Source organism: Oncorhynchus mykiss, chromosome 25 (assembly GCF_057628025.1).
Source record: "Oncorhynchus mykiss isolate SJ-2025 chromosome 25, ASM5762802v1, whole genome shotgun sequence".
Lineage (NCBI taxonomy): Eukaryota > Metazoa > Chordata > Actinopteri > Salmoniformes > Salmonidae > Oncorhynchus > Oncorhynchus mykiss.
Window position 1 is genome coordinate 28,653,786 of NC_143046.1, and position 14,137 is coordinate 28,667,922.

Here is a 14,137-nt window from a genome sequence, read left to right on the forward strand (position 1 = left end):
ACGTCTGTCTTGGTGTGTTTGGACCATGATAGCTTGTTGGTGATGTGGACACCAACAAACTTGAAGCTCTTGACCTGCCCGACTACAGCTCCGTCAATGAGAATGAGGGCATGCTTGGCCCTCCTGTAGTCCACGATCATCTCCTTTGTCTTGATCACATTGAGGGAGGTTGTTATTGCGGCACTACACTGCCAGGTCTCTGAACTCCTTCCTATAGACTGTCTCATCATTGTCGATGATCAGGCCTACCACCGTTGTGTCGTCTGCAAACTTAATGATTGTGTTGGAGTTGTGCTCCTGTAGGTGAAGAAGCCGGATGTGGAGGTCCTGGGCTGGCGTGGTTATATGTTGACTGCGGTTGTGAGGCCGGTTGGATGTACTGACAAATTCTCTAAAAATACATTTATGGTAGAGAAATTAACATTACATTCTCTGGCAACAGCTCTAGTGGACATTCCTGCAGTCGGCATGCCAATTGAATGCTCCCTCAAAACTTGAGAAATCTGTAGAACCTCGCCGGAGTCCTTACTATTGACCAACATCAGCCTTGTTGGATGTGTCATGAATATGTGTGTGTGTGTGTGTGTGTGTGTGTGTGTGTGTGTGTGTGTGTGTGTGTGTGTGTGTGTGTGTGTGTGTGTGTGTGTGTGTATTTATTGCCTGATTTTTTTTATCAGCCCTCTCCAGAAGCAGCTCTTTCTTTTACTCCTTGAACTTCACAGACAGCTTTTTCCACACGTTCTCCTTCCCAGGCTCCTTTAAAGACTTTTTGCTGGTCTCCTTAGAAGATTCCTTCTTTGACACCTTTCCAGATTCCTTGAAGGACTCCTTTTTCTATGGCTTCCCTAAGTTGTCAACAGCCTTTAGACATAGTTTCAGGCTTTTATTTTGAAGAATGAGTGTGAACGACCACATTGTGTAAGTGGATAGGTGGGGGCTCTGAGAGTGAGTTGTGCGCAATAGAGAAAGGCGGCCATTGTTACTCCCGGTCTTAGTGAAAAGCCAACTGTCTCGGTTGATATATTATCGAATAGATATTTGAAAAACACCCTGAGGATTGATTATAAAAAAACATTTTACATTTTTCTGTGGACATTATGGATATAATTTTGAATTTTTGTCTGCGTTGTCGTGACCGTTCTTTCCGGTGGATTCCTGGGCATAACACACCAAACTAATGGAGGTATTTGGATATAAAAAATATCTTTATGGAACAAAAGGAACATTTGTTGTCTAACTGGGAGTCTCGTGAGTGAAAACATCCGAAGATCATCAAAGGTAAACAATTAATTTGATTGCTTTTCTGATTTTCGTGACCAAGTTACCTGATGCTAAGTGTACTTATTTTTTTGTCGATCGATCGATAAACTTACACAAACGCTTGTATTGCTTTCGCTGTAAAGCATAATTTCAAAAACTGAGACGACAGGTGGATTAACAAAAGACTAAGCTGTGTTTTGCAATATTGCACTTGTGATTTCATGAATATGAATATTTTCTAGTAATATTATTTTACTATGGCACTATGCTATTCAGCGTTGCTGACGACAATTATCCCGGATCCGGGATGGGTAGTTCAGAATAGGTTAACTGACTTGCCTAGTTAAATAAAGGTTAAATTTTAAAAAAGTATAAATAAAAATAAATTCCTTAGAGAACTTCTTTTCTTTCTTCAATTTTTTCACAGGCTCTTCTGCAGTCTCTTCCAGAGACTCTTCCAGAGACTTGACTGCCCCCTCTGCACACTCTTTCTTATCCTTGGAATCTTTATCTGTCTTGGTCTTGACCTTCTTGGAGGGCTGTTTCTTCTTGATAAACTTGGCGGCAGACTCCTGCTGCAGGGGCAGCTCCTCCAGGTCCACAAAAGCCTCTGAAATTGGCTCACAGAGCCTGCTGGTATCATAACAGGTATGGCTGTGTTAGCCTCGGAGGCCAGGGACAGCCGTCCCCCCTTGCCCGGGGGTCACAGCAGGGTGATGTGCTTCTTCAGGCAGGTTTAGTCTGGTCGAGAACTAGTGCGGACCAGAGCTAGCTATTAGCTACACCATGGTCCAGAGCTAGTTAGTGCAGACCAGACCAGAGCCATGCACATGTAACAGATGTGATCGTACTTCGTCACTCTCTTGCGTTGTGTTTATAAAGAAAGGAATGCCAGCCAGCAGTCCCAGTTGATCGGTAGTTTATTTTGATAGACAGGAGACAGCACATTAGATGTGCAAGGTTCAATGTTGTTGATGGCTGTAAATAGCTTGAATCACTTGCATGGAATTATCAGACTGGGCTTTTGCAATATTTGTATTTGTATTTTATTAGGGATCCCCATTAGCTGCTGCCAAGGCAGGGGGGTCCAAGCACATTAAGACACTTACATCACACATAAAACAAAATATAAAACAGTACATCATATAACACTATCACACTAATCTTGCCAATTATTTAAAATTCTATCTTTGTTTCATCAGACGAGAGGACATTTCTCCAAAAAGTACGATCTTTTTCTCCATGTGCAGTTGCAAACCATAGTCTGGCTCTTTTATGCCGGTTTTGAGCAGTGGATTCTTCCTTGCTGAGCGGCCTTTCAGGTTATGTCGATGTTGGACTCGTTTTACTGTGGATATAGATACTTTTGTACCTGTTTCCTCCAGCATCTTCACAAGGTCCTTTGATGTTGTTCTGGGATTGATTTGCACTTTTTGCACCAAAGTACGTTCATCTCTATGAAACAGAACGCGTCTCCTTCCTGAGCGGTATAATGGCTGCGTGGTCTCATGGTGTTTATACTTGCGTACTATTGATTGTACAGATGAACGTGGTACCTTCAGGCGTTTGGAAATTGCTCCCAAGAATGAACCAGACTTGTGGAGGTCTACAATTTTTATCTGAAGTCTTGGCTGATTTCTTTTGACTTTCCCATGATGTCAAGAAAAGAGGCACTGAGTTTGAAGGTAGGCCTTGAAATACATCCACAGGTTGCACGGTGTTTCCTCTGACGTATTGGTGCGGCTGGCTTCCGGGTTGGATGCGTGCTGTGTTAAGAAGCAATTGACTCAAACAATGTCAATTAGCTTCTAAAGCCATAACATAATTTTCTGTTTAATGGCACAGTCAACTTTTTATTTTTTATTTACATTTTACCCCTTTTTCTCCCCAATTTCGTGGTATCCAATTGTTTTTAGTAGCTACTATCTTGTCTCATCGCTACAACTCCCGTACGGGCTCGGGAGAGGTTGAAAGTCATGCGTCCTCCGATACACAACCCAACCAAGCCGCACTGCTTCTTAACACAGAAAGCATCCAACCCGGAAGCCAGCCGCACCAATATGTCAGAGGAAACACCGTGCAACCTTGGTTAGCGCGCACTGCGCCCGGCCCGCCACAGGAGTCGCTGGTGCGCGATGAGACAAGGACATCCCTACCGACCAAGCCCTCCCTAACCCGGACGACGCTAGGCCAATTGTGCGTCGCCCCATAGACCTCCCGGTCGCAGCCGGTTGTGACAGAGCCTGGGCACGAACCCAGAGTCTCTGATGGCACAGCTGGCGCTGCAGTACAGCGCCCTTAACCACTGCGCCACCCGAGGCCAAGGCACAGTCAACTTAGCGTATGTAAACTTCTGACCAATTGGAATTGTGATACAGTGAATTATAAATTAAATAATCTGTCTGTAAACAATTGTTGGAAAAATTACTTGTGTCATACACAAAGTAGATGTCCTAACCGACTTGCCAAAACTATAGTTTGTTAACAAGAAATTTGTGGAGTGGTTGAAAAACAAGTTTTAATGACTCGAACCTAAGTGTATGTAAACGTCCGACTTCAACTGCATGCATAGTGACTTTAATAGCTATACCTACATGTACATATTACCTCAACTAACCGGACATTGACTCTGTACCGGTACCCCCCTGTATATAGTCTCGCAACTGTTATTTTACTGCTGCTCTTTAATTACTTGTTACTTTTATTTCTTATTGTTATCCATATGTTTTAAAACTGCATTGTTGGTTATGGGTTCATAAGTAAGCATTTCACTGTAAGGTGAAATACCTGTTGTATTCGGCGCATGTGACTTATGCGATTTGATTTGATTTGATTAGTAAGTTTGGATTGAACAGACATTCCCTCCCATATATTTTCGGTAGCTGCATATGTGACATAACTCCACTGTTAATATTAATAATCTCATTAATAAATATAATTAATTTTTTATAAAAAAATCCATAAAGTCGTTTATTTTTATTTGTATCAGTATAATTGAGTTTTTTGGAGTTGGGAATAAATGTCGTAACTACAGAAAGCTGAGACCATCCTCTCTCCAACAGTCACAACAGTACTGTTTTTTTGCACCATTTTATTTTCAAATGTTGCGCAATCAGAAGGCAATTTTTCTGTTCCTCTCCATCTAGGCTACTTTGAGAAACATGGGCAAGTTAAACACTTTCATGGAGGAAACAGGATATTAATGTTCTTTAGGCTATTGTTTGACCAAATTATGGTTTTAGTCTCCCCAAAAATAGAACTTTGTGCAGGTCACACTGATGCGACAACATCCAAGCTGGGAGAGGCAGTGTAATTTTCAACTCTCCGGTGTGGGCGGACTAATCTACCTGTTCATGTTGTAGGGCCGTTTGACTCAATATGTACTTAATTTGACAGCATTATTTTAAAGAATTTGAAATATGCCATGCGATCTCCACCGTGCCATCCACAAAAAGGTTTCATATAGAACCAAAATGGGTTCTATTGCTTGATCGGTCGCGTCATGCGGTTAGTCATGCCGAACGTTCTCAGCCCTCTATCGGCGGCGCCATAGTGGTGCCCAAAGCGGTGGTAAGCCCAGTCATTCTGGACTGAGGCTAAATACTGTTTAGTCTAATTACACTTTAGTGCCTGGAAATACGATGACATCGATAAAGTAATCAAATATTTAGTAGAACACAACTTTGCCTGCATTATCATGTCATCAAATGTACTTTAGACAGTTGGAAAAGATGTCATTAGTTAGCAAAATTGGTCAAAAATAGCTAGCAAATGTGATGCATTAATGCCATTGTAGTTTTGAATGTCCATTCAATGAGCATTGTGGCTAATGTAGTCATTCTACACATTCAAAATTGGCCTAGAAATGCTAACATCAAATGCATTATGACAGCACTATTTCCCCCCTGGCAACAATGTCATTCCCAAAAATAGGTATTGACAATAACATGAAAGAGGTACTAAGAAAATCGGTGCTAAATTGTAGGAGGAGAACTTCCCACATCTGACAGGCTTACGGTATTATAATATAGATGACATCAATTGATTATTGAAGAATAGAACTTATAAATCATGAATTTATTTCAACTGTCGTACCCCATCAGAACCCAAAATATAATCTTGCTCAGCCTGGCTGTACTCCATTGTTTGTAAACAATGCAATTGTAAACCATAGGGTCCAAAATGGTTGACAACCTTGATAAAGATGAGAAAAAACTGATGATCCTTGTTGAATCATGAACAATGATGAATGAGAACGTTACAGAGGGTCGAAGATCATACCCCCATGACATGTTAACCTCTCACCATTACCAATAACAGGGAGGTTAGCATGTCATGATTAATTCAGGATGATCCGTAATCATGGTAGCATCCACATTAATGTAGGAGTGTTTAGAAACATATTCAATTCTTATTTACAAAAAAAGTGACTCCAAAATGACACAATACATGACTTACATTAATTTCTATTGGGCACAAAATAATCTGAAAAAAACAAAACGAATATCAAATGCATCCAACAAGTTTCACAAGCTTGATGTAGTCATTGCGTGCTTGGAATATGGGACCAAATAGTAAACTTTTGACTACTTCTTTTATAAGAATCTTTCGGGGTGGCAATAATTTTGATGCCTACCTTTTTGAGAAAAACAATTATTACTTTTGAGCGTACAATATAGCTCAGTATTTGATTATAGTCATTATTGCTCATCTTTATACATTTGACATTTTAGTAATTTAGCAGACACAATTATCCAGAGCAACTTACAGGAGCAATTAGGGTTAAGTGCCGTGTTCAAGGCACAGATTTTTCACCTACTTGGTTCAGGGATTCAAACCAGCGACCTTTTGTTTACTGGCCCAACACTCTTAACCGCTAGGCTACCTATCAATGGTGTCAATCATTTCGGACCCCACTGTAGTTTCAAAACATGGTTAAAACACACATTTTTATCTCATGGAGGGTCAGTCCTCGCATCCATGGATGGTCAATCCTTGCTCTATCTATGCAGTTTAGAGTGGTAAAATGTTTAGAATTGTGGATTGCCCATTCAATCTTGATCTGTTATTTTATGTTTTTCTTTCAGGATCTTGAAAGGTTTCTGGAAGAAATTGATGGACAAAAGATCCAAGATTTGCTGCTGTCTGCTTCTGAAATGTCTTACACCTACAGCAACAAACTTCTCCTTATAATGGACAAGGAAGAGTGGACTCGTCAGCGAGTAGAAGAGGAGTACAGCATAGATCCTCATTATTCAGTAATGGTCAGTGATGCTTGTGTATACAATGATTCATGTCTCCCAACCATTAACAGTGGCACAGTGGTGAAGATATTTGGTACTGCCTCAGAGGATGGACATACTCTGTCCGGTTACTCTGGTTCTTCACTAGCAAATCTAATGTTGAAACGATCATTGAGGGCAGCATCCGTTTTCTCCCTTGACATCAATACCACTTCTTCATTTCATAATGACTTCATGAGGGTTTTTAAGTATCATGACAATAATGCTGTCTTGGAAACTACCAGCCCGGGAGATCTTCTCATCTTTCAAATCATGGATCACACTGACACTGCAGCTGAGTACCATGCTCCAAAGAGACCCATTGATCACACCACACAGTATGATAAACAGCACATCCTAATACTGGAAGATAACCCCGTTGTTCGGGAAGCTGCTAAATTTCTATATGAGAAACATCCCACTGTGACCTCTGTGTACATCCTGGAAAACCAACAGCCTAAACTGATCAAAGGCGACCCGGTGCCACTGTCAGAAGAGAGCAGACTGGTCCTTGTAGGCCATGGGAGCAGAGACAGCGAAGGAGAGATGAGGTTTGGAGGGTACAAAGCCGAAGACGTGGCTGACATCATTGGACGTACTGCCAGGACTAGTGACCATATTAAAACCACAAGTGTGGTGGCCTGTGAAGTTGGGTCTGATGAAGCCTTCAAGAACACCCTGTTAAAAGAGCTCCACACCAGGTCTATTGAGACAGAACTACACCTAAGGAGTTCTTTGCTCCAAGTCAGCCACTCTGGGGAGAAGATAACTGTAGAAATAACCCCCACTGGATTGGAAACAAGACATAAGGATGACAGCAAGAAAGTGGTGGCAATGTTAGACAGAGATGGAAATGTCGTCACTAGAGAACAGTTCAGCAACAGGGGGGAAGGGATTTTTTCAAATGAGAGAAACTTTCTAGGGGAAACTTCTGTTCAAGAACGTTTTAAAAAATACAGAGACACATGGCCAGACAATCCAAAGAGATTTGTTGAATCTTATGCACGTAGAAAATATACTGATGAACTTGAAGCCTTAACCTGGGCAATTTTTCAACCAATGAAAAGTGATGAAAATTCAAAAAAGTTACAGACAAATTTGGACAATGAAGAGTTTCTGATATGCAATATTGAGAGGCAAATGATAAACGGAATAAATACAATAGAGAAAACATGGATTGAAGATAACAATGTCATTAAAGGTATTCTTGATAACTGCTATGAAATGAAGTCAGGTGAGGATATTCTAAGTGTGATCCATCACAATGCAAAGCTTGGAGAAGATAAGACCACCTACCTGATGTTACATGACTGGATTTATGAGATAAACCCCCAAACTTTATATGTGTTTCCAGTGGGGAAAAAGCTCGACAACAATGAAAAGGGAAATCAAAACAGAATAGATGAGATAAAACGTTGTGTTGAGGAACAGATTGGCAAAGAACATTATCCAGCCATCCGTAAAAATATAGGCAAAGATGGCAAAGAAAGTTATCCTAATTTTGTGAAAGAAACTCTTCAAGGGGAATACATTAATAAAGGCTCACAAGGTATGATGAAGGAGGCATGGTACAGAACATATTTCTTGGCATCAATAATATCAGAGTCCTCCAGAAACTTCCGTACATTTCCTCTTGTCCTGATGGCCTTAGATATGGCCCACAGCACAGACAATAATGTGAAAGAGAAAGGTTTGAGTTTCCTCATGGAGAATCATCCAATGACAGCAGGTGGTACTTGGGTGGATCCAAGTAGGCGAGGATTTTTTGGTTCGTCCTCAGACAGAGATTCTAGCAAATTAGAAAACAAATCAGAAAAAACACGTAAGACCCCAAAGGAATTAATAAAGAATCTTTTGGCCCTTACAAAAAAAGAGAATAATGTGTTTAAAGAATGGTGTAAATTGAAAAAAATGGATAACAACAAGGTAGCAGATGAGATCTACAAACTTGCAAATGAGTATGCGCTAGTGAATGAGATTTCAAAAAGTTCATTCATAGAGGATTATAATTATTTCTTAAAGGAAATTGGCAAACAATCAACCCAAAATGAGGTCACTGGACTTTTGGGTGGGTCCCATGATGGCTCCGTGACATTGAAAGATCTACATTCCGCTTCAGAAGTAGAGCATTCACTCAAGCTCTCTTCATATTACGCCAGGTCCTCTGCTATGTTTGCTGAACAGATTCACAATCAGTTGAGGAGAGAATTTGGTGACAGGCTGGACTCGGAGGAACTACATGTCAAAGAAGGCAGTATTAGGCTGGAGGATGGACAATTTCGATGCCAGCTCACATCGAAGAAGAATCTCCGGGAAACAATTGAATTTAAGGTGGAGTTGCATCCAGAGGGACAACTATACACAGAGAAAATGTGGAAAAACATGGAGACAGTTCATGGCCTGGAGATTCCAGATGGGACCCATTCTCACCAGGTCTTGAAGCACCTAGAGCACACAGGGATGGCAATTGGAGCAGTGGGACTCATGTTGGGGATGCAAGGAGCTGTTCATGCTTTTGAAGAGGGGGACATTGAACATGGTACAATAGCCACGTTACAGACTGTACATGGAGTCACAGGAATGACCTTGGCTGCAGTTGGAAAACAAGTTCCTCAGGTTTTAGAGCGCAAGGCAATGAGAGCCATGGTAACATTAATCAAAAGCCCTGTGGTGAAACGTGCCCTGGTGGTTATGCCAATCATAGGGATTGGTTTTGGAATTTACAATATTGTGGAAGACTTTAAGAGGAAAGATGCACTGGGGTATATTGATGCCACCTTCGATGCTGCAATAGTTGCCTTGGATTTTCTTGAAATCGTTCAACCAGAACTGGCGCCATTTATTGTGCCAATCAACCTGGCACTAAATACCATACGAATGATCTTTGATGATGTATATCTTGATATTCAGACTGAACTCATTCATTTACCACCAAATGCTGGAGTTTTGGCAAAAATAAGAGCATTCTTTGTTGGCTTTGGGAAAGGACTTTTACACGTTATCCTTGATGTGGCAAGCTTTTTTTATACCATTCCTTATCGTGAGATTGAGGAGGGACGAAGGCTTGTTCAACAAATTTCAGACCACCAAAAGTACTATTATTTTGCAGAGGTACAGGATGGGAGAAAGGCCATTGATTTCACAGCTGGTGAGGATTCTTGGAATGGAGGGAGTATCACTTTTTGTCTCTCAGACCAGGGACCATCTGACTTCTGCATGGATTATTTTGTATCCAGTGACGAAAACTTGGGGAAAAGGTGTTGGACTATTGACACACAAAGAACTAAAGATATTGTTCTAGGCATTGGAGAATCACATAGATTAACTTACAAAAACATAGATATAAAAATACTCCTATTCATAAAAGTTGGCTCTAGGTCTGTCGTTTCTGGTTATGAGGCTTTGTCAGACACAAGATTTGGAACATATTGGGGAAACAATGAAGCAAATAATTTTTTTGCCGTTCAGAAGGCAGATGACGACCATGGCATTGAAGTCATGTTGAGCTATTACTACAAGCTTTATGGAAAAAATGGTGATGACGTGTTCTATTTGGGACCTCAAAAAAGCTATGTGGAGGGGTGTGGCGGCAAAGACACTTTCATCATTCCTGTCTATGGAGGAAACACAATTATTAATAACTATGATCCTTTCAAATCAACAGATGTCCTACTCCTCGGCGTTAACTACAGTCAGATTTCTGTCAGTAAGTCAGGAAATGATATGGTTTTAAGATATCTTGGTAACCATAACATTAGGATTATGAACTGGTTTTTGGGGGACGAATATCGGCACATGAACATGATGTCAGAGGACGGAGTCCTGTTCGACATCTCCACCACAGTGATTTCCTCTGTCCAACTGATTGCCAGAGGTATCAATAGAATGTCTAAAACTCACGGCCAGACAGTGAACGCTTCCGAACCACTTCTCCTTAGCGTTACTAATATCATGGGGTCTCCTTACAATGACATACTAATAGGAAATAGACAGAAGAATCTGATTGATGGTGGAGGGGGTCAGGACCACCTGAGGGGAGGAGAAGGAGAGGACATATATATGGTTTATGAGAAAAAACTGTCAAAGATATTAATTGAAAATCACTCCTATGACAATGAAACAGACCTACTGGTGATAGAGGCAAACCTTCATGAATTCAAAGTTAAAGTGGATGGAAACCATCTCAAAATGATGCCTTTTGCTGATCAAAGTTCTGATGTGACCTTAATGAACTGGTTCCGTTCAGATGCGGACAGGCACTTGCTTGTTATCACAAAGGATCTGGTCACCTTCAGCATCTCTGAGAACAAGGCAGCCTGTGAGCAGATTGACTCATTTAAGAGCAAATGCCTCATAAGTCAGAATCTAGATTACAGAAAGTCCACAGCTGCTCTACATGTGGATCTGCAGGAGGATGAGGCTTTCCAAAGTGTAACAGAGGTGCGAGGCTCAGCCTTCAATGACATCATCAAAGGGAACGTACAACGCAACACAATTGTGCCAGGGCGAGGAACAGACTTTCTTCAGGGGCGAGGAGGGGAGGACTGGTATGTTGTAACTCCAGGTCAAGGCTTGAAAACCATTGAGAACCACTCACCCGATCTGGCTACTGATGTACTTTTCCTGAGAGAAAAATATGATTTAATCAATTGTAAATGTAATGGACCAGACATTTATCTCTCCATAAATGGCTCACAGGAAGTCCTATTGAAGGGCTGGTTTCACTCAAGGAACTCTCAACACCTCCACATCCAATCAGCTGATGGAATAACATTTCAACTGGAGTCCAATGCCAGCAGTTGCGATGGCTCCTTAAAGCTGCCTCAGTCTGTGGATTTCCGAAATAGGGTGACTGGAGAAATCATGAAGATGAATAACAGCGACTTTGCCTCAGTGGTGGAAATGTATGGCTCATCTGGTTTCGACAGCATGGAAGGAAATGACAAAAATAACATGCTGGATCCTTTTACTGGAGGTGGTAGCATGGTGGGAGGAGATGGGGAGGATACCTACGTAGTGAACACTGGATATGGAACCAACATCATGATTGAAAACTTTGCAGAGGATGAAAGAATGGATACTGTGTTGTTTGAGATGGATTTCCTTGGTGGTGGTCAACTCACTGTTCAGTCTGACAAGCATGATGTACTTGTGAGCACAGGTACACAGGGGCATAAAATTCAGGTCCGAGTGCTCAACTATAATTCAGGGCAACAACACCAACACCTTAGCTTCCAGAGCTCTGATGGAGTGCATTTTTGGGTTAGATCTCCAGTTGGAAACAAAACGCGTAGCTTTCAAAAGCCTTGGATTGAAGCTTACAAAGTGACAATGAAAGGAAAACTGGGAGACTGCCAAATAGATCTGAGTTCTCAATCAAATTTATCATTGGTTCACACTGTGCAGGGCTGTCCCCATGACTCCAATTACATTACAGGTAATGAGCAGGAGAACGTACTCTTCGGTGGCATCAAGGATGATGCACTGGATGGAGGGGCCGGCCATGACACCTTGCTGGGGGGTCAGGGCAATGACATCCTGATTGGGAACATAGGAGATGACACTCTTTATGGAGAGGAAGGGAGTGACACCATGATGGGCGGCTCAGGCTCTGACACCTTTGTTCCCGGACCAGGGGCTGATCTAGTGGACGGGGGCCCAGGGAGAGACACTGTGCTGTACCAGGGGGATCATGAGAGGGGTGAGGGCGTTTACGTCAACCTGCTGAGCGGAGAATGCCGTCAGGCAGATGCCGAGGGAGATGTGTTGAAGGATGTTGAGAATGTGATTGGCACTATCTACTCAGATATCTTGGTGTCTGGCTACGAACCTGCCCTACTAAAAGGCTCTGACGGCAACGACATTCTAGTGTCCCTTGTGGGAGGAGATTACTTGATTGGAGGAGAAGGAAGTGACATTTACATGATGGTTTCCCACCATGGCTCAGTGATCATAGACAACTGTGCCACAGATAATGCCACGGACATTGTGTACCTGCGCTCTCTGTCTGAGAAGTCTGTTGACTGTTCATATCTACTTGACGGAGTGTTTCTGACATTTTATGGACTCGGCGACACTACTGTTGACATAGAGCTGCGAAACTGGGTCAACTTCAGTCATGAGTGTGGCCATCTTATGCTGGTCCTCAATGAGGGTGAAATATCTGTAGATGAACTCATGCAGGAGTGTGAGTTGAGATATAACATGCAAAGAGTCGTGGCAACTGTTACATTAATCCTTCTACTTGCCGTTTTACATGGCATTATTTTGGTAATACCTGTAATCCATAGAAAGAGGAAGAGGGGACAAGGAGGGAAAGACAGCAGTGATAGAGCTACTGAAATGGGGAAAGACACAATAGAAGTGCGAGAAGAGGACGCACCTCTCCAGGGCTTAACTTCTCAACCTAAAGTAGCGGAAGAAGAGGAAGAGAAGGAAACTGAATGAGAACGATAGACATTCAGTAACTCAGGACAGGACCTCAGAGGATGTAGAGGAGACAAGTGAGTGAACTACACCCTCATAATAAGTTTGGAGGACGAAAACAAGGGGAGCAAAAGATATAACCACATGGCATAAAGTACTAACCAACTCCCTCCACTTAATATAAAGCAAATGTAACCTGACCACTGGTTTTATGTTAATCTCTTACTAAACACAGCTATGAATACCTAACTACAGTATCAGAACGAATCACTGTTCATAAATAATCACTTCTTGTTATTATATCCTTATATTATACAAAAATAGCTACTCTGTCTGGAAGTTTAAAAATGTACAAATATCATGTTTAAATCAATGAAATGTTAATAAAATGCAAAGCTCAATCTTTTTTTAAACTTATTTCTACCCTATTATACATCAATGCTTGAATTGACCAGTTTCCTTTCAGCTTGGATGTGGCATGTGTTGAACTGAACAGCAGATGACAGTATTGGAAAGCCTAGCACTAGTGGTTTGTAAAAAGATATCTCACACAGAGCCTTTAGTTAATAGAACCTAATCATTCGAGGCATCCAGTTGTCGCCAAGGTAACTTTTCAAGTCAGTCCACCACACTACAACATGTTATTAATTATTTAGGAAAATGTATATAAAACTTGTATAAAATGCATTTTTAATTATATGACAATATTTTATGTTTTATCTCCAATAGAGGTCACCCGATTAATCGGGAATGGCCGATTAATTATGGCCGGTATCAAGTTTTCATAACAATGGGTAATTGTATTTTTGGACACCGATTTGCCGATTTTTGTTTTTTTACACCTTTTTATAAGAAATTAATGTTAGCAGGCACTATTAACTAAGTATGCAGGTTTAAAAATATATACTTCTGTATTGATTTTAAAGAAAGGCATTGATGTTTATGGTTAGGTACATTGGTGCAAGACAGTGCTTTTTTTGCAAATGCGCTTGTTAAATCATCATCATCATCGTTTGTCGATTATATGCAACGCAGGACACGCTAGATAAACTAGTAATATCATCAACCATGTGTAGTTAACTAGTGATCATGTTAAGATTTATTGTTTTTTATAAGATAAGTTTAATACTAGCTAGCAACTTACCTTGGCTTCTTGCTGCCCTCACGTA

At 41.2% G+C, this 14,137-nt stretch overlaps 1 protein-coding gene across 2 annotated transcripts in view; it reads left to right on the forward strand.

Annotated features, from left to right (window-relative positions):
• LOC110504927 (uncharacterized) overlaps positions 1-13,369 on the forward strand; it is a 51,977-nt gene extending 38,608 nt beyond the window's left edge. For both annotated transcript variants that reach the window (XM_090219583.1, XM_036970187.2), the window contains exon 6: positions 6,348-13,369. In XM_090219583.1, the coding sequence (XP_090075709.1) occupies positions 6,348-12,989 (6,642 nt within the window). In that variant the 3' untranslated portion in view covers positions 12,990-13,369. The remainder of the gene's footprint in view (positions 1-6,347) is intronic.
• The last annotated feature ends 768 nt before the right edge of the window (positions 13,370-14,137 follow it).